Source organism: Amphiura filiformis, chromosome 10, assembly GCF_039555335.1.
Source record: "Amphiura filiformis chromosome 10, Afil_fr2py, whole genome shotgun sequence".
Taxonomy (NCBI): domain Eukaryota; kingdom Metazoa; phylum Echinodermata; class Ophiuroidea; order Amphilepidida; family Amphiuridae; genus Amphiura; species Amphiura filiformis.
Genome location: NC_092637.1, coordinates 2,767,689 through 2,787,941, shown reverse-complemented (window position 1 = coordinate 2,787,941; position 20,253 = coordinate 2,767,689). Strand labels below are relative to the sequence as shown.

At 36.5% G+C, this 20,253-nt stretch overlaps 1 protein-coding gene across 1 annotated transcript in view; it reads left to right on the top strand.

The window, feature by feature from the left end:
- Window positions 1-16,088: 16,088 nt before the first annotated feature.
- The window catches only part of LOC140162416 (GLIPR1-like protein 1), a 28,891-nt gene continuing 24,726 nt past the window's right edge, over window positions 16,089-20,253 (top strand). Inside the window, exons 1-2 of the mRNA XM_072185643.1 lie at window positions 16,089-16,294; window positions 19,193-19,240. Of these exons, the coding sequence (XP_072041744.1) occupies window positions 19,207-19,240 (34 nt within the window). The 5' untranslated portion in view covers window positions 16,089-16,294; window positions 19,193-19,206. The remainder of the gene's footprint in view (window positions 16,295-19,192; window positions 19,241-20,253) is intronic.

The following is a 20,253-nucleotide window of genomic DNA, read 5'->3' as shown; positions in this document are numbered from 1 at the left end:
TGGTAGTCATTTTGATTGACGATGTAACTTGCCATGTCATATAATTGACTTCCTCAATTGAACTTTAAATTGCTATGAAAATGGACAATATTCTTATCATTTTCCAGAAACCATTTTGTTAAATAATTTATCAGCAAAAAGAGTTCAGTGGAATGATAGACATGTACAATCCTATCAGGTATTTACAAAAAATCAAAACATGTTTTAACATACCGTATAAAAATTTCAAAGAAAAAATTTGGTAAAATCATAGGAATAAACCTGTTGAATTCTGCACCTTGAAGATGATGAATTTGTAGCAATAGAGCTGACATCATAGAGGTATTTAATTGCATCCAAAAGTTGAAGAAGCATTAGGAATGGAGTAAAACAGTCAATTTAAGAAAGAAATTAACTTACATCAAAAATGGTAAAATATGAAAGACTTGATTTAAATTCATTTGGTGATTTAAAAAAAACATTTGATTTAAATCGCACCAACCCTGTTGAATATGAACTGTACTACCAAGCATAAAAAATGTATTATGTAGGCCTATCATGGTACATGTGTATTTTGGTACTGAACAGACGATATTAACTCCAGTGCATTATCTCATGCAAGATCTTTGTAGTTCACATCTTATGAGCTACGCACTGAATGAGAGTTTAAATTTAGTATTCATGATCAATTAGCTGGTAGCTGGTAACAAAAATGTTGATAGTGCTAAAGTATTCTATTACTAAAATAATAGTTCAAGTCTTTTATGTAATATTAGATTTAAGATAATGAGTATCCCTTCAGAGTTGTGGTTATTGTTCAAAACTCATTGTACTAGTGTAAGATGTTTTACAGAACAAAAACATAACGCAGTAAGATCCAGTCATGCTTGTTGTTTTCTTTGATAAAAATGGTTATTGATCATTCTTGAAGTTCTTTATTATGATTGTATGCTATAAATTACTCCAATACTCTAATCTACACAGTGATTCTTCTTTTTAAACTTTGATTTTTAGTTTTGAATGAAAATTCCCGAAAATTCTGAAAATTCCAATATTCGAAAATGCCCGTTAATTCCCAAAATTGCCGGTGGAAATTTTCCACTCCGAAAATTCCCGGGAATTTTACAACCCTAGTCCTCTGTAACTCACATAATATAGCTCCAGGTTTCTTTGGTAAAGCGATAAAGATGGACTTGCTCAGCTCTGGAGGAATTTCACCTGAGTTATATATCTCATTCAACACTTCTGTCAACTTCACTATCCCCAACTCATCTAAGTTCTTAATCAGTTCCACTGCTAACTCATCAGGACCAATTGCTTTGTTGTTCTTCATATTGTGAACCACAGATTGCACTTCAGATTACCCAGAATATCTGGGCCGTCAATTTCCCGATTGATAGTTGGCATTTCACTCTCTCATCATCAAATAGTTCTGAGATATATTCAGTCCATCTATTGATGATCTGGTCCTTCTCCACAATGATATCTCCATCCTTCGACTTGATACATCCAGCTGAGGTACACCTTCTTTCCACAAACCTCTTTAATAATCCTGTGCATTTCTTTTGGGGCTTGTATGCCTCTGCTTCTCAAGCTCATCGCATCTGCTGTTGAACCATGAGTTCTTTGCATCAAGACACTTCTTCTTGACCATATCATCAAGTTCCTTGTACTTGTTTCATTTTTGACCTTTTGTTGTCTTCTCTTCCATCAAATCTAGAATGTCTTTTGTCATCCAGCTATGTTTATTTTGCTTTTTCCTTGGTGGAATCACTTCTTTTGCAGTTTCCATGATCGACTCTGGAAAATCTGCCATTTAGTATTGTCTTTGTCCCCTTCATCTTCCAGCACCTCAAATCTGTTGCTCACTTTGAGTTTGTACATATCTCTGATGTTGCTGTCTTCTTTTAATGCTGCGGAAGTCAAGTTTTTAGCACCTGTTTGCTTCCGTATCTTCTTGAGCTGCAAATAGAATTTGACTGATAACTGGCACATGGTCACTGCTGATATCTGCACCCAGGTAGGTATTTGCTTCCTTCACTGCATTTCTAAACCTCTTTTTAATGGTGATAAAGTCAATTTGATTTCTCACCCTGTCCCCTGGACGTACCCAGGTATACTTCCGTCTGGGTGGTTGCATAAACCACGTGTTTGCAATCATGAGGTCTTGTTCGTTGCACCATTCGATCCACCGATCTCCTCTTTCATTTCTTGCACCCAAACCATGAGGCCCTAATATCTCAACTCTTTATTCTCTCCGACCTTTGCATTCAAATCTCCCACTACCATGGTGATTTCATCTGACTTACCCTGTTTCATTACCTTCTCAAGATCCTCATAAAAAGCAGCAATGTGTTCTCATCACTGTCTGCGGTGCATAGACTTGGATGATTGCAAGATTGAAGATTTTGCAGCTGATTTAACAAGCACTACTCTGTCTGACACACCCCAATGACCTATCAGACTCCTCCAAGTAACTTTATCCCTTAAACTTTCTCCTTTCTTGAGTTATTGCCCCCCAGAAAATCACTGTATATTCTCCAGATGTAAACGTTCCAGCATCCATCTGTAAGAGCCCAATACGTAACAAAATCCCAGTACGTATCAATTTGATACGTATTGGGCTCAACCTCTTCTACCTAGAACAAAAATGCCAAAAAATAATTCATCCGCCCAATACATTAACAATAAAAGTTGATTCTGAGTACTTTATTCATCTCCCCTCCTCTGCCAGTGGTTTTTATTTACGTATTGGGCTCTACTCAATATTTTGTTTACGTATTAGGCTCACATCATCCACCTTATCTCATATTCCAAGGATGTTAACTTTGAGTCTTTTCCATTTCTTTCACTAAGTTGCCAGTTTTTCAGCCTGAATTGTGTTCTTACATTCCAAAGTTCCTAGTGAAGTTCATATTTCCCTTTGCGTGGTATCTTGATGACGATCGGGTCCCACCCACTGCAATTGGGGGTCCCTACCGAGCGAGAGAGATTGCTTTTTTGATACAAGCATTCTCCTTAACGCTGTTAGTCTTAACATTTTCTTGACATTCTCATGGTATGACTAGGCTAATACTGTAGTGGTTCGCCATTGCCTTCTACAGGGTGGACTAAGGATGACCACCATTTCCTTCTCCTCTGTTCATCCGCCAGTGAACTGCCGTTGACTTTGGAGGTCGTGACTCATTCGCCTTCACTACCGATGCTAACTAATGATGTTGGCTCGCTAGATCCGCCGTTGGTCTTCGCCGTAACCCTGGCCAGGGAGGCTAAAGAGGGTACCAACAGTGCTTTGCCCAGGGCAGTATAGGTTTATATTACTTGTTGGTAGAGAAATTAGACAAAATAATGCATGCGCACTGATGTTGATGCAATGATGCGTCCAATGCACGAGCCCCGAAGAGGGAGTCACAGTGCATTAGACGCATCAACTTCAACTATCATTGATGTAAAGCTCTCTTCTTGAGTTAAAGTGGCACAATTGTGATTTTGCTCTTTCGTTGTTAAATACACATATCTCGAGATTGAAACAAGCAAATTGAACAGAACAAACGGCATTTGAGAGCTAAGTCTACGTCCTTGACGTTGATGTAAGCATCATGTCACAATGGTATTTTCTAACTGCCTGAGAGGGCGCTTTTACTTGCACAATTTTTTTTTTGAGACAGGCTGTATACACTGATATTTTGATATTATTTTGATGTTGATTGAAACAATAATGAGAATATTCATAATTTTAATTAATTAGTTGATTAACAAATTTATTAATATTTATTTATTTATTTCTGAAACAACAAAGTGTTTTATTTTATTCGTTTTTCTTTCTTTCTTTCTTTCTTTCTTTCTTTCTTTCTTTCTTTCTTTTCTTTCTTTCTTTCTTTCTTTCTTTCTTTCTTTCTTTCTTTCATATACCACCTTTACGTATATAATAAACAGCCTAAATTCTATATACCACACCTTTCTGAATTATACTACTTTATGCAGCCTAACAATATAATTGCGTAGGCTCTGCTAGATTATTAATATATGTTACGACAATACAGTTTGAAGTAAACACCGCTGAAACTCGGGAAACGAGTCTGAGATTTTTTCTTAAAGCAATCATTAAAGATGCTTCGATTGAAATTAAAGCAAATTGCAAGATTAGTTCAGGTAATATTAGAATATTATGTAATGAGTGGTTTCACATGTAATGTACTTCTACGATTTGCGGCGAAAATGTGGGGAAATAAAATGTAAATAAATTGATGTACCGGTACACACAATTTGAACAATCGGCTACAGGCCGACAGCATTGCAATTGACAGGTAACTTCGGTATTTTCTTGTCAACCTAACCCTAACATGATGCAGTCATGTCTACAGTAGACTTCATCTCGACCTTTGCAGGACTTAACCCCATTAAAAGCTATTAAACCAAGATAACACTCATTGAAACAGCTCAACTGATTAAATCGGATCTTCTCTGGTTGTGCACAAGTGTCTGTTTTTCATGTGCGATATCATAATAAAGCTGGTATTCATAGCTTCAGTTGGGTAACCGATTATAAAGGAAAGGAAACAATGTTATGTGTGGCTTTGTTCACGAAATCAGACAATGGCGTGCTTTTGTAAACCAGCATTCTTGAAAATGAGCAACATAATGATTGTTGACTTAACACGGTTTGGAAATAATTTCTTCATATTTTTGGTGTTATCTGTCGTTTACATGTCCTTCCTAAAACACAAAAGTACGACCCTCTCCAAACACCTAAATTAGCTAAAAATTGGACATGTTACAAAACTATATTGTCTAGAATTTTGAAGAGTACTTTTAATATTGGCCGGTTATTTTTCACACAGCGACGTTAACTAGGCAATGTACTATTACCTATAACATTAACTAAAACACCAAAGTACGAATATTTCCAAACATCTAAATTAGCTAAAATTTAGGACATGTTAAAAACTATATTTTCTAAAACATTAGAAGAGTACTTTTAATATTGGCCGGTTATTTTTTCACACAGCGACGTTAACTAGTCATATCCCCCATACTTTTAACGTAGGGCTATTTGTAGAGGTCACGCGTCAATGGGAAAGAGCACTGTGTATTGTGTATAGGAAAACGGACAGTAACTGCAGTATGACCCTATAACCCCTCAATTAGATTTAGATTGACAGTATGCGGTCTACTGCGTACTGCTGTGTAAATTCATATTAAAGCCCATTGGGTATACATTGTAAGTAAGGCCAGTTGTAGTAACTACAAATTTTGAGGACTTGTTCTCAAGTTGTAGAAGGTGCCATAGGGTGTCTACAGTGTTAATTATTTTCATTATAAATGTCGCCAACTATTAATATTGACAATAATTAACAACCTGTTTCACCTCTCCATATATTCATACATTGCTCACCTGTGTTTTCACATCATATTTTTGTGGTGAAAATGATTACAAATGTGTAATTTGCAATCATTTGTGAACAAAGATTTCTTCGTAACGACGGCTAAGTGTGTATGTGAATGCAGCACCTGTTGGAACTCCCCGTCGGAGCGGGGAGTTTCAATTATTGGAACTGAGTAAGGCCAAACACTTGTGCTGAAAGCCAAATTGGTCACTGTTCAAAATGTGACATCTACACCAATTACAGTCCCCGAAATGGTCTACTTTTTAGCCGACCTCAATCCGAAACATTTAGTGATAGTTAAAAATGCGATCCCCAACCCTTTGGTTACCTTTGGACGAATTTGTAGAAGTCTGCATGTCTAAAATTCCCCCGGTACAAACATCGAAAATGTCGCCTTCATCAGTCCCGGTGATGAATATATTAATATTATCCGGCGAAAATCCGCATCGCTGTTTAGCCAGCAGCCATTCATACATGAATATATGCATATCTCTGACTCCTGTAAGGTCAAGCACATGGCATTAATTCCAACCAATCAGATCCACTGATTGTGACCACGTGGTCGGATTCATGAATATTTAATAAGCAGCTTGAATGATGCTGACGTCATATCTGAGGTGACCAGGAGGCTACATGGATCGAATCCATGGGTTCCTACTACAGTCACCCATGGAAAACAGGGTACTGAAAAGTAGTACACCAATTAATTCTATTTGCTCAATGTCATACCAAAATCAAGGAAAACATGGTTTTGTCATTGCAAAATAACAAGAAAATCAGAAAGGTATATCTGGTCATTTGCAGTAGGCCACTTCAGGTAATCAATATTGGTACTTGAATTGCATGACTCATTGATTTTCTGCTCATTGTAAGAGTGATAGTGTTGTAAACTTGATTGCATAACATTAAGATTGCCAACTGACATCCTTTGTATTTGAGTTGTCTGTTGATGGTATTAGAACTGTCATGGATGTAAACATTACACAAAACGTTCAACAAAACATGCTACTGCAGAACTCTATGCCTGTATGTGTGTGTCTGAGGGCCGATCTGAGGGCTGATGACATACATTCGATGGGTGTACCAGTAGGCAGGAGCTACCATTTTGGTCAACTGAACTCGACTTGTGCGTTCTTTTGGTTGACATTTAAATCGAACAAAATTTTCAATAACGGGTAATAGTGGGATTTCAATTTTACTTGTAGTTTTGAGGAATGACAAAGTTGTTTTTGGAAACTTGAGATGTTTGTTTCAACTGATGATGTAGGATCGCAAGGTGAGTGAATTCGTAAAGAGATTTCCTTGTTTGAGTGATAGTAGGACACGGGACGTAGTACTTTGACCTGCTCTGACGTCTCAATTCACGCGGAATTATTCGTACCTGCTTACCAGACTGCTGTATGGAACCAGACATAATTAAAGCCTTTAATAAAGGAATTCTAAAAGTAACGCAAAGCTCCGGTTAAAATTTATTAATAATTCTAAAACACTTGAGAATGTTCCTGCAATCTATTGGTTCTTACCCATGTGATATGACAAGTGTGCATCAACGGCTTTTCGACGCGATATCATATGCGTACTCGCTATTTATTTGAACCAATCGTAGGCGCACATCGGGACTGATCCGGAGTGATCGATTTTATGCCCTGCTACATGTAGGTACCGGTACTATAATTCCTTGCAAAATGTAGGATTTAATTTGATTAAAATTTGTAAAGTTTATGATATTTTTATTTGAATTGAAGTGTTTAAGAATGAGAATAAAGGTATTGTGTTTAGTCGCTGTCGTGCACGGTGCATCTATCGTCTCATATAACACGGGCGAGTGGGGACATCATTATTTTTTGGCATAAAACAACTCGGCTTCGCCTCGTTGTTTTACTTTTAAAATAATAATGTCGCCCGTGTTATATGAGACGATAGATGCACTCCAGCGGCTAAAAACAATATCTTTATTCTCTTGTAACGCCTAAAAAAACAATTGTTGTGTTGCCCTCAACCGCCCGGTCCTAAATCCTGAAAAATCAGGGTCGGCATTTTTTTTTTTTTTTTGAATGATGATTTTTACAGATTTGTTCAAAAATCTATGTTTTTCACTTAAAATTAATATTTTATTGAAAGACTAGTCTTTAATTGATGTCTAACAGGTATCCAGAAGTCAGAATTGACAAATATCCCCGAGTTGAAGAAGCATTATTTAATATTTGAGGAGATTTTTAAGAACTGAAGGTTTGAAAAAAAAAAAAAAAAAAAAAAAAAAAGAAATCCGACCGTCCGCCCCAACTTTCCCATTTTCTCACTTGAGGGCAACACAACATTTTTTTTTTTTTTAATAATAAACGGCGCTTACTCTAGCGCAATATTACCAACTATGTTCAATGCGCTTTACAAAATAAGAACTTACACTGCATGGTATTATGCTACAAGCTACACACAAAAACCCACAAAAACAAACGACACTGACTCCACCTCAAAGCGTTGAAGCCTGGTGTTACACATGTATCCTCTCCTCTACTTAGAAGCGCATTTGGCCAATTCCACCGTTACGGACGTTACAGATGCATGCAACTTGCAAGTTTTAAGTGACTAGCACACATGTTTGCTGTTAGGATAACACGTTATTTCTTAGTATGCTACTAGTACACACTCTAATGTTCATTATAATGAAGCAATTTTGATTTGGCTTTCTTAGTTAATTAGCTACAGAAATTAGAAACGAGCGTTATGGACGTTACGCAAAAGTGCCTGACTTTTTGACAGATGGTACATATCCTTAAATCTCCATTCAGTTCTGTGTTTTATTTTCTTCTGTTAAGGGGGTACAACACCCCTGCTCAATTTTGTGCCTATTTTTGAAAAAAAAAAAAAAATTATAGCGCATTGGTGACAAGTAAGATATGTTTATTATAGGGGCAAGGACTACAACTACTGTACTGGAAATTTTATTTCAGCACAGACAACAGTTGTGGAGTTACAGTCAAAAATGAGGGGAAACCAATATTTGATCAATAAAACAATAACTACTTGCCTTGAGTTGCTGAATTTTCAGTGCAATAGTTGTAGTCTTTGCCCCTATGATATACATGTCTTACCTGTCACCAATGTGCTATAATTTTTGAGAAAAATGCAAAAATAGGCACAAAATTTGCTAGGGGTGTAGTACCCCCTTAACTATATTGAGCAAGCCCTGACTCCATTCTATGTAAACATGAAAAGCAAGTTTGAAATTGATACTCCTGTATCGTCCTACACTGTTGATTTAGTGTTACGGACGTTACATTTTATCGCAAAGTCAAGTCCGAGTCCAACAAAAATTGGACTCGAGTCCGACTCCGGACTCGAACGATACATCACTGCCTGCTACCTTACAACGGTGTGGCACTTGCTAGTGTAACAAGCTGATTTTGTTCGTTTGTTAGTTAAACTGCGACAAGGTGATTTTTCCAATTCTGTCATCTTCCAAGAGAAAACTACACCAGGAGTGCTCATCTTAAGGGTGAAATTAGACTCCGAAGATGACCATACTGCAGTTACTGTCCGTTTTCCTATACACAATACGCAGTGCTCTCACCATTGACGCGTGATCTCTACAAATGATGTATGTTGGAAGAATGGGCACTTGACTAGTTAACATCACTGTGTGAAAAATAACCAGCCAATATTTTAACTATTCTCCAAACTTCTAGCAAATATATTTCTCTAACATGACCTAAACTTACAGCTAGGTTAGATGTTCAGAAGGGGTCGCACTTTCGTAGAATATGAGTGAGGGCAAAGCATAGCTAGCTCATAGCTAGCCAACTCCCCGTGTTAATTGAATGGAGATTTGACCGAAAATATTGAGCTATATTGGTAACGGACCGCTCCGTTCTGAAGGATGCCACAAAAAAAAAAAAGTACAAGCTACATTTAAACTATTCTATGAAATTCTAGAAAATATAGTTTTGTAACATGTCCTAAATTTTAGTTAATTTAGGTGTTTGGAGAGGTCGCACTTTTGTGTTTTAGGAAGGATATGTAAACGACAGATAACACCAAAAATATGAAGAAATTATTTCCAAACCGTGTTAAGTCAACAATCATTATGTTGCTAATTTTCAAGAATGCTGGTTAACAAAAAGCAGGTCATTGTCTCATTTCGTAAACAAAGCTCCACATACCATTGTTTTCTTCCGTTTCCTTTATAATCGGTTACCCAACTGAAGCTATAATACCAGCTTTATTGCGATGTCGCACATGTAAAACAGACACTTGTGTACAACCAGAGAAGATCCGATTTAATCAGTTGAGCTGTTTCAATGAGTGTTATCTTGGTTTAATAGCTTTCAATGGGGTTTAAGTCCTGCAAAGGTCGAGATGAATTCTACTGTAGACATGACTGCATCATGCCGCACTGGTAATCTACCAATGAACTACCCCTCCAACTGATAGTAAGACTAGGTTCCTGTGACCATTTATTGTCCGTAATGACATTGTACATCCCAGTTCCAGCAGTGTAAGCTCTGCTCAGCTTACTCTAGCTCAAGGGTCTGCTGGGTAATATAGGCGCATTGACTTAGCACGTTGGTTTACGCCACTCATACCAGCTGTTGCTAGCCTGAAAGTAGGATGGTGTGCCCAATCTCTGACGATGATTTAATTAAATCTATCTCTGAGGGAAGCGGGACGGTTGGGGCCCCCTAAACCTAGTTTATCCCAACAGAGTCTGATCCTAAGTCCAGAGACACCTGAGAATTGATTGATGCCTACCCAAGACAAGGAGTTCAAGAAATACTTCCCAGGACACCTTCAACTTGGCATTATAATGGAGTGCTCATCTGTATAAGGGTGAAATAAGGCTCCGAAGGTGACTGCGCTGATGCTCTAACAATGAATTACTTCTCAACAGGGTACTATTTATATGATAATGGGGTTTGTTTCTTGACTTCGAATAATATACACTATGGTGACTTTCAAGGCATCTAACACCAAACTCTGTTTAGGTTATTTAGACAAATAGCATACAATAAGCCCGCAAAACTCAAATATCGCTAATCTGGATCGAATGCTTAGAGCAATAGATACAGCCAGGCGTATGCATATCAATACCGAGGAAAGTGCGTTCGATGAGAATCTATCCTCATCTTCTCTGGTTCGATGCACCCAAGGTGAATCAATGGGCGCTTCCTGTATCTTTAGATATATTTTTCTCAGCATAGCGCCACCATGAGCTTATTGATATTGCGTTTAGATGTAGTCTCCGGTCAGACTGTATGAGGCTATCACGAACATACTAGGAAAGATGAGCATTAGGACCGACACGAACTGGTTGTTTAGGAGACTAGTTTGGATGTGAACGACACTATGTCATAATAATACGTAACCCGTATGGCGTTCGCAGTGAATGCCTGTTCTCAATCTCTCCAATATTTAGCCCGTGCGGTTTATGCAGACCCCTCCAGACCAGTCTTGGAATTTTGCGAAAAAGTATTCCATACTAAAAGTCTGTCAGTGAAAAACATCCTAAAGTAAAAAACAATGACTTTGGTAGAAAGACACATTAGAATCCATTAAAATTGTAATGCCTCAAGCTACCCCATTTAGCCATACGGAACATGTTTAATTACCTATTTTGCTGTAAAACACCATGATTGTGTGACATAATAGGCCTATTCTACCTTATATCACAGGTAAATTATGGAACATGTTTAATTACCTATTTTTGCTGTAAAACACCATGATTGTGTACATAATAGGCCTATTCTACCTTATATCAGTGCAGTGTGGGGATAGGGGGACAAAAGTTCCACAAGGTTTTCAATAAAAACTTTAAATTACTGTAACCCATCATAAGTTTCAATGTCATTTGCATATTGATGAATGTCATTTTGTTCTGGTATGTTTTACCAGGGACCATAATTGGTCCCAGGGACTATACACGGTCCCTTGTTTTACCAGAAAGTTCTTTGTTTTATATTTGACTAAATCAGTTAGTGTGGCATTTACATATAGATGACTATAACTTTTACTGGTATTACCAGAAACTTGTTGTTTTGTTTCTATAGTTGCAGTTATAATTTCATCTGTCAAAAACGTTACAAACCGCATATGGCACCGCATTCGAACATTCATAAAACTATAAGTGTCTTATCAAAACTGTATGTAAAAAACAAAGCTTTTGAAATACCATAATATTTGGGATTCGTTCTTGCAAAACCCAGAACATGTCAAGGAAGGTGCTACTGTGTTCTAGATGTGTTCCAAATCCGAGTTATTGTCAGGACACTAGAACACATCCAGAACACGGTGACTTATGAGGGCTATTTTGGAAACACTTTCTGAACATATCCAGAACGCGCGAACACGGATGAGTTGTAGAACACTTTTTTGAACATTATGCAGAACATATCAATATATAATATATATTACAACTTTAACTTAAACAAACTTTAATAATATATTTATTATCAATATCAATTTTTCCAAATGTTGGTGTAATATAATCACAAGGACAACTTGTTGCTATTTTAAACGATTTGCGACACGAAATTAAACGGCTCGCTAGACATTACATTACATTAACCAACACATATAAAGCGCCTTTACCGCTGGATTCAAAGCGCAATACAAATAAAAACAAAGAAGCAAAAACAAGAAAAACTAAACATAGGAAATCTGAAACAGATGAGTTTTTAGAGATGATTTGAAAATTTCAACTGTTAGAGAATTAGGATATGTGATTTGGGAGATTATTCCAAGCTCTGGGGCCAGCCACTGAGAAGACCCTGTCTCTAGCACATTATGTGTCTTAGGGGCCTCAAGGTGCAACTTGTGACAAGAACGAGTGGTAGACCACTATTCTCATTGCTTTGTAATGTGACTTTTTTCTGCAATAACTAAGTAGCTACATAAAATATATATATAAACTTTGAAAGTGCACAATAACTCGATATTTGTTGCTATCTGTAACCTAGTTTTTAACCCCATGAGAACTACCTGACGATTGGCCAAAAAGAAGTTTTCATAATCAATTGGCCCAATCAGCAACATTGTTAGAATGATTTCAACACGCAAAAAAATTGGGGAGAATTATTTGCAATGTTAGATCGGCAGGTAGTGCTCAATGGGTTAACCTAGTTACAGCTCGATGATGTCAAGTTAAATGGAATGATTATGTTAATCAGAATGCAAAAATGCATTAAAAATGGTGCAACGTTGCATAGAATGCACGCACGTGAATATAAATTCATCACATTATAATCTCTGTAAAATATTAAATAGAAAAGAAAATGTTGATTGGATTTATTTCAAAGGGTATGTTTTCCTTGAAAATGTTAATCCATTTAATTGAAATTTAAAGGTTAAATTGTAACCCAGTTCAATTTTAACCCAGCTGCAGCTCAATGAAAGTAGGTCTATACTACGCTTACAAACTCTGCCAAGTTGCAAAAAATACACACAATTGCCTACAATTTCATAAAATTCGTGCCGTATAATGTAAAAGCCTCAAAATGGAATAAGGTGTATGCAAATACCGCTACTTTAGTGAGCAAAGGTGCATATACGATATCGGCAAATTGTATCACATTCGCCAACATTGCAAACAAAATTTATAACAAAAGATTTGTATATGAGGCCATGTGTCCTGAACTCGCCATCCTCAGTTTTAACACCAATCACAAATATTATGAATTTTAACACCAGTCGAGTTTCATCTCTTTATACAGGGTGACCTTCATGTTATACAGGGTGGATTAAAAAAGATTTGGATAAAAATAGGATACTTAATGCATTGCTTATTACCAACTTGCAGTAATAAACTGGAAGTAAACAACACTTATTTGGTTAGAGGATAGGGGGAGCCTGACTTTGAAAGAATTGATTTCATTAATATCAGTTCTAAAAGACCCATTAAACTGCTCATTACTCACCAGTGGCGTAGCCGGGATTTCGGAACCGGGGGGTGGGGGGGGTGGGGTCAAAACTTGTAAATGGGCCGACGGATATATTTTGCCGACGGAAGCTGATAATTGTTGACTCAATTTTTTCGATGGTTTGAAAAAGTGAAGAGCAAAAAACCCAAAACAAACAAAAAACAAAACAAAAACAACAAAAAAAAAAAAAACAAAAACAACAAAAACAAAAAAAAAAAAAAAAATGTGCTAGCAATCTAAAAAACAATTATGTTCTCTCTTTTTTTTCTTAAGCAAGATAACAAAATAATCTATTGTTCATTCAATTTTTTTCACCAATTCCTTCCTTCTACCAAGGGCCTTACTTGGACCGACGGCCACGATGAGAGCACCCCCCCCCCCCCCAGCTCCGAATTACCCAATCTTCCCCTTACGCTGTCGGTTCCCAAATGTCTCACATGATCGCACACGCAGGAGGTTCAACTTCCTGGGAGCAATTCTAATACAACATGACATGACTTTGAAGCTGCTGAGCCCCATAACTACAAGTCATACGCCTACAAAAGTATTATTTTTATGGTATTTTTAATTTAACCCCCTGTGCGATCGATGTTATAGGTTCACTTTGAAGTCATTTTTGATAGTAAGGGTTTTTTAAACCCGCATTAAAAATGTCAGACATCGATTTCAGCGTACCCGATTTATCAAACATGGGGCACATTTTGATGTGATCATTTATTATTTTTTTAACAAAACATTATAATATTCAATTCTAGACCTGAATAATAATAGCAACAGCTATCACTCTAACAAACTGTATATACACATATATTTTGTAGCAATTTTTAACATCTAGATTTTCATTTTTAGTTTCTACATCAAATTATTCATCTTTTTACGTCTTTTCAATTTTAAAAAAAATCTGTAAACTGAACATTTGTGTGAAAATTGAGGGCGCTATTTAAAGATTTCAAATTTAAATTAGCCAAATAATATGAGTTATACCTTACATTTCACGATGAAAAGTTTTTTTTTTTAAATTCACTTGTCATTTGTTAGTCTTTTTGCCTATGTTCTAATACAATTTTACAAGTGTCTAGCCCTTGTAAATATGCAAACAATATCACAAGATTATAGATAAATAGCGCCATCATTCTTCACCTTTTCTTAAAAATGACTCAGTTTTAAATGCCATCAAACAACCGCATAAGTTGCTTGCCAGATTTTACGCAAACTAAAATAAGCGTTACATTTCTCAAATAGACCAAGTCTATGATATCCATTTCATGTGCGCAACTAGATCAAATAACAATTCCTTTAAAAGGAATGGGGCGCCAAATGTGAACTTATTCATGATGTGGTGAATTCAATGGTGTTTATAGATTAAGGATTAGAATAATTTTTTCCCAGGGAAGAGGGAAGATGATTAAATGCAAAATATATATGTTTGAGTGGGGGAGGTGTATGACAGGACCGTTTTGGATTGAATTAAATTGTATTGAAATGAATGGTATGAAGCTTCCGCGATCCGTGTCAATTTGTGATCATATGGGGTGGGGGAGTTGTGTATTTATTGTAGTGAGAATATTGCATTGGATATTGAATATTGTTGAATATCGTTAAGCAGGGGTAAGACTGTTATGATTGATAGTATAGAAGACAAAAATAATTATTTTGCTTTTACAAAGTATCTTTCATTTCATTCATTTAAACAGATGTATTATTGCACTGCACAGTGTTAAAACCCTGTATTATACTTTTTTCCGCATACAGCTCAATACTACGTTGAAATCAATATTCTATTATTGACACAGATAAAGAAAGTTTACATACGCATTGTGTTTTAGGACGTGCACCTGGAACTTAACTAAATGGGCTAAACGCGTTCCTTTATTCCTATAAAGTATAATTGCATTCTCAAAATTAAATATATCTCAATTTTTACATTGGATTTCAAATTTTTATATTAAAAATGCAGTAAAGATATCCGCAGCAAGCTGCAAGGCCCCGCTAATTAGTGTACTGCTTTTCGAGTGAGTGTACTGGAAACAAAACCCTGGTTTTACCTGAAAACAATTTTTTTCTTGTAATAGAAACATCATATGGGGTACTAGAGCATGCACAAATCGTAATAATGTGTAGAATATAGAAACGCTGTGGTATCTCATATGATAGTCATGGTATGCTTAGCCTGAGTCGCTCGGCCTATCTCGAACAAAATCGCGATGCGTAGCTCTTAAAAAACTAGAGGATTCGCTGTACTATCACGGCAATTTTAACACGAAGATATAGGGATGATGACGATGTGCACTGACAATGTTTATAAAAAATACATTTATACTAAACAACCCAAAGTTATTCACATCTCCTAATCCGCAAAACGAAACCATGAAAATAAACCAAGCGCCTACCCCCCCCCTCACTTGCACCAACAGCCAAAGCTGCACAGCGCCATCGGTTTATTTGGTGTTTTTTATGAGTCCATTTGTTTTGTATTTGAAAGAAACGATAACTGTCCTATACGCACAAGATTTCATCCCGTGCATATTAGTAAACAATAATAAAATCAAAACCAAGCAACTTGTGTTTTTATTTCTAAGCTGGGCGTACTTTTAAGCAAAACAGTTGCGAATTAAATCTAGCAAGACCGAAATTAGAGGCATTTTGCAAAGTCAAGCCAAATAAGGGGCCCCGCCGTAGCGGGCGCTCCAAAAAAGCAACATTTGTAGGCCTATTAAAAAAGTCTGGGGCGGATTATAATTCCATTAACTTTCTGAATTAAAGTTACCACCTGCACAATAATTACAACGGAGAAAAGAGAGATATACGCTACATGTTGTCTATATAAACCCACTCCACCGTGTATAACTTCAAAGCTTCATCACTTTCTAAAGGAACCACTTTGACATCGCCCGTGACATCGTTACATCGCGCCTTGCACCAAGGACCCAAATCATGGCAGCAATCGGTCTCTTTCTCTTGGCTTTGACGTCCGCAGCAGTTCTGTTCTCACAGTCTAACTCCATAGAAAATGAGGTAATTATTTTGTTCTTGCTTTGCTTGTTTGTATTCTGTTGTTAGTTCAAATCTGAATTCAAATTGGGACAAGTTTGTCATCCGGGCCGTCAACCATATCAATTTGTAAGCGCTCTTTGTTATAACTTAAGTCATAGTACATTGAGTTTACAACCGTGTGACGAAATAGGCGAAAATAGTAACTTTTGCACAAGATTTGCAATTTAAAGAGAATTTACCATAGCTCATTCTAGCGAATCTAGTATATGGACAATATAAGTGTGCTTTTTCATTTAATGACATCAAATTTGAAAAATAAGGTAAGGAACACTTAAGGTTTTGACTTTTAAAACCTACATTTTGGTCAAAAATGTGCTTGGATAGGTAGTTTTCAACAGATGTACCACATTCGCCTTGCTATAACATTGAATTGCGTTATCTGTTAATCTAGTGACTAAAAGTGTTTTTAGGGGGAAGTGTTAGCTTTCGTTTGATATAAAACAAAAATTCTGATTGCATGAAGGGAACACTTGAGGTTTCGACAACAACCAATTAAAGAGGCCCATTTTTAGCTAGAAGCTTCACATCTCCTATATTGCTATGCACTCAACCGTGTAGTGTAATCAAAGACTGGTGGAGACATTGGCTGCTTGTTGTTCTCTACTTGGAAGCTCTTGGGGTCTCTTTGAAGCTCTCAGGTGTATCGAGGTGGAAACTGTGTGCATGATGGTTTTATAAGAGAATCGTTTTTGTATAGAAACCTTTGTTATGTCAAGTTACTATCATCGTAGACATAAAGTCGTCGTTGTTTTGGCATACTGTCGTATGACTATTTTTGGGGAAAATGAGTTATATAAACTTTCAAAATCTATGAATGAAACTCTATATATTCACAAAGTTTTGAGACCTAAATGAAACTAGTTAATGAGATATGGCACTAATTAGTATGATACGACCTGGTTTTTATGTAACACCCCCCAAATCTTCGTTCTGTGTTTTGGCATACCGGTACGTCGCCACAGGCCACCGTGTAAAGTGTTTAACTGCAGTTGCCTATTGTTTTGACATACTGTCGTATCACATGGCGTATCATTTTATTAATACATAGGTTGTCAAATTGCGTATTATTTTGGCATACTGTCGAATGAGTTTGCAGATTAATTACTGCTAATTAGTGAATGAATAAAAGTTTGTATTATGTTGAGAACAAAGAAAGATATATTATTGATTATATTCTTTGATAATGATAAACATATTTTACTTTGGTGCTCTCAGTGGGTATTCAAAATTACCAAAACGTGAAATGCGATTTTCTCAAAACTGCATTTTTCGTCATACGACAATTGCCAAAACAGCAGCAGAAGTAAGCCAGTAACATGCCAGAGATTTTACCCATAATTTTGGTTATAGCTCCAGTAAATATATTTGGATTTCTTGCAGCTATGGGAAATAAATTTTGTTACGTGGTACAATAATAATTATTGGACACAAAACTTGACAGACTGGGTGTTCCAGTAAAACGTAATCCAACGTTGACTCACAATTTGTACAATTTCTTCAACTGCATGTTCTTTGAATATGTTAGACGCCGCAAAAAATGGTGTAGTTAGTGGCAAGCTGCTTGCGTGGAGCCTTTCCTCCAGTAGATTTACGTGCGGTTTGCTTTTACACGGGGTAAAATGCTATGCTCAATCAACTAAATCGTCCAGAAAACGAGTTGGGCCACTTTTGACATTTTTGCGTATATCAAGCTTGCATCGCGTAAAAGTGACTTTCATGATTAGCATTTGTGCTTTTCGAAAGACAAAAATGATTCATGGCGTAAATATGATATGCAGTAGAAATAGTAATATCGTGGCTAACCGAGCACCGAACAGATCATCGGCCGCATCAGATACTGACGTATTCGACATTTTTTAAAATTTGTGAGAAAATTGGTATATTAGTTTGTTATGTTATACTCTATATATTCACCAAAAACCATGCCTCAAAGTAGCTTAATTAGTAAGATGTTAATTAATTTAATTATGTCGTATTTGTATAACCTTGAAATATGTGCATCACCTAACGACGTATTTACGGATCACCTATACTTCGCAAGCCCAGTATGTCGTATCTGTAATTTGAAGAATTTGCCGTTTCAAAAAGTGACGTATTTGCGCAACTGTTTCACATAGTGACGTATTTGCACGACGTATTTGTCATTTGAGCGGCGAAATAGTCATTTTAACTTATTTCATTTAATATTGATTTTTTGGAGAGTAAGTTATGCTCTGAAAGAAAAAAATGATAGTGAAAGGGTTTGACGTCCAATATGTACAAATTTGCTACAACACAGTGACATTAGAGAGACTACTATAGTTTGATCAGCTCGTAATAGGCGGGAAATGTTAGGCTTTTACCACTACGCTGAAAAGTAGACCCACGTTGCTATTAGTTGCTATATCTGTCTTTATTTTGTGTGTTAAAGAAAGATAGGATTTGAATTAATAATTCGTGAAGCTTCTAGCGATATGTCCCAAGACAAAAATATTTTGATATTAATCCACGATGTTATAAGGCCCGCCTATTACGAGCTGATCAAAGTATAATCTGATACAACACGGTAAAGAGTACATTTGGGATATTGTGTGAAAACAGGAACATTTTGTGAAACATGCCAAACATGAGATTTACCAGATTTTCATTACATTTAGCATGTTTTGTATTAAATATATTAAATATAATTCAACATTACAACGACAAACGGAATGTCTGGGGTTCAAGTCCCCGTAGAGGCAAGTATGACCGGAGTTTTTTTCTCTGGTTTTCTGCTAATGCATGTTGTGGTTCCATTGTAATTTCATGTTGAATTGCGACTTGAAAATGACTTCTGAGACACATTCTATCTTTTTTTTTTCTTTCTTTTTTCATTTTCAGGAGTTTGCACAGAAATGGGGCGTCAAAATGAAGTACCTGATGCATTAGGTATGTTAAAGTACGGAACAACTCTCTCCCTCGTTCTAGCTTTGCTTTCCTTCTCATATCACTCCCACTCCATCCCCCCTCTTTCCTTCTCCCCTCTCTCTCCCTGTCTCCTCTCTCAATTTAATAATTGTGCAGCCAAATTCGCCGTAGCCTTAAATTCAGAACCTATTTGAAAATTCAAATTCGTATGCGGAAACAATATCGAAATATGTTCAATCAAATTACATGAGTGCAGAATCAAACTCTAGAAAAATACTTTTAAAGATGACATATAATGCTTATGCTTACGAACATTTAAATGGTCTAAATATACGCTTGTATGAAAAGTATTTTGTTGTCATCTTATACACTGTAAAAAATATTTTACTCAACACTGAGTAAAAAGGTCACAGCTCAACAGTTGAGTAAAAAATTACCCAACATTGAACTCATTATAGGTCACTACTCAAATGTTTAGTAAAACAATACTCAACATTGAGTAATTTTTTACTCATTTGTTGAGTTGTGACCTATAGTATATGAGCTGAATGTTGAGTAATTTTTACTCAACTGTTGAGCTGTGACCTTTTACTCAGTGTTGAGTAAAATATTTTTTACAGTGTAGGGCCTACTCAAAATGCACCAAATTTCATATACTGGTATCAATCTTTGTCAATTAAGATCTTTTGATAGCTTACAGGTTGCTGCACACACCCGGGGGGTCACTCCCATTGTGGCCTGTATACCATCCGCGATAATCAACTTTTGAAAAGCACCCTAAACAAGGATTTAACCCTTGCCTAAAACGATACCCTAAACAGGTAACACGCGCATGTTTTCACACCCTAAACAGGGATTTTATTCCTTGCATCAAATTTCATACCCTAAATTTCATTTTCGCGCATTAGCAATTGCAATTTTGCTACCCTTTTTTTTTTTTTTTTTTGTTTTTGACACCCTAAACACGATACTCGCGTATCGTGCCTACCCACGAAAAACTACCCTTTTTACGCGTTTTTATTATCGCGGATGGT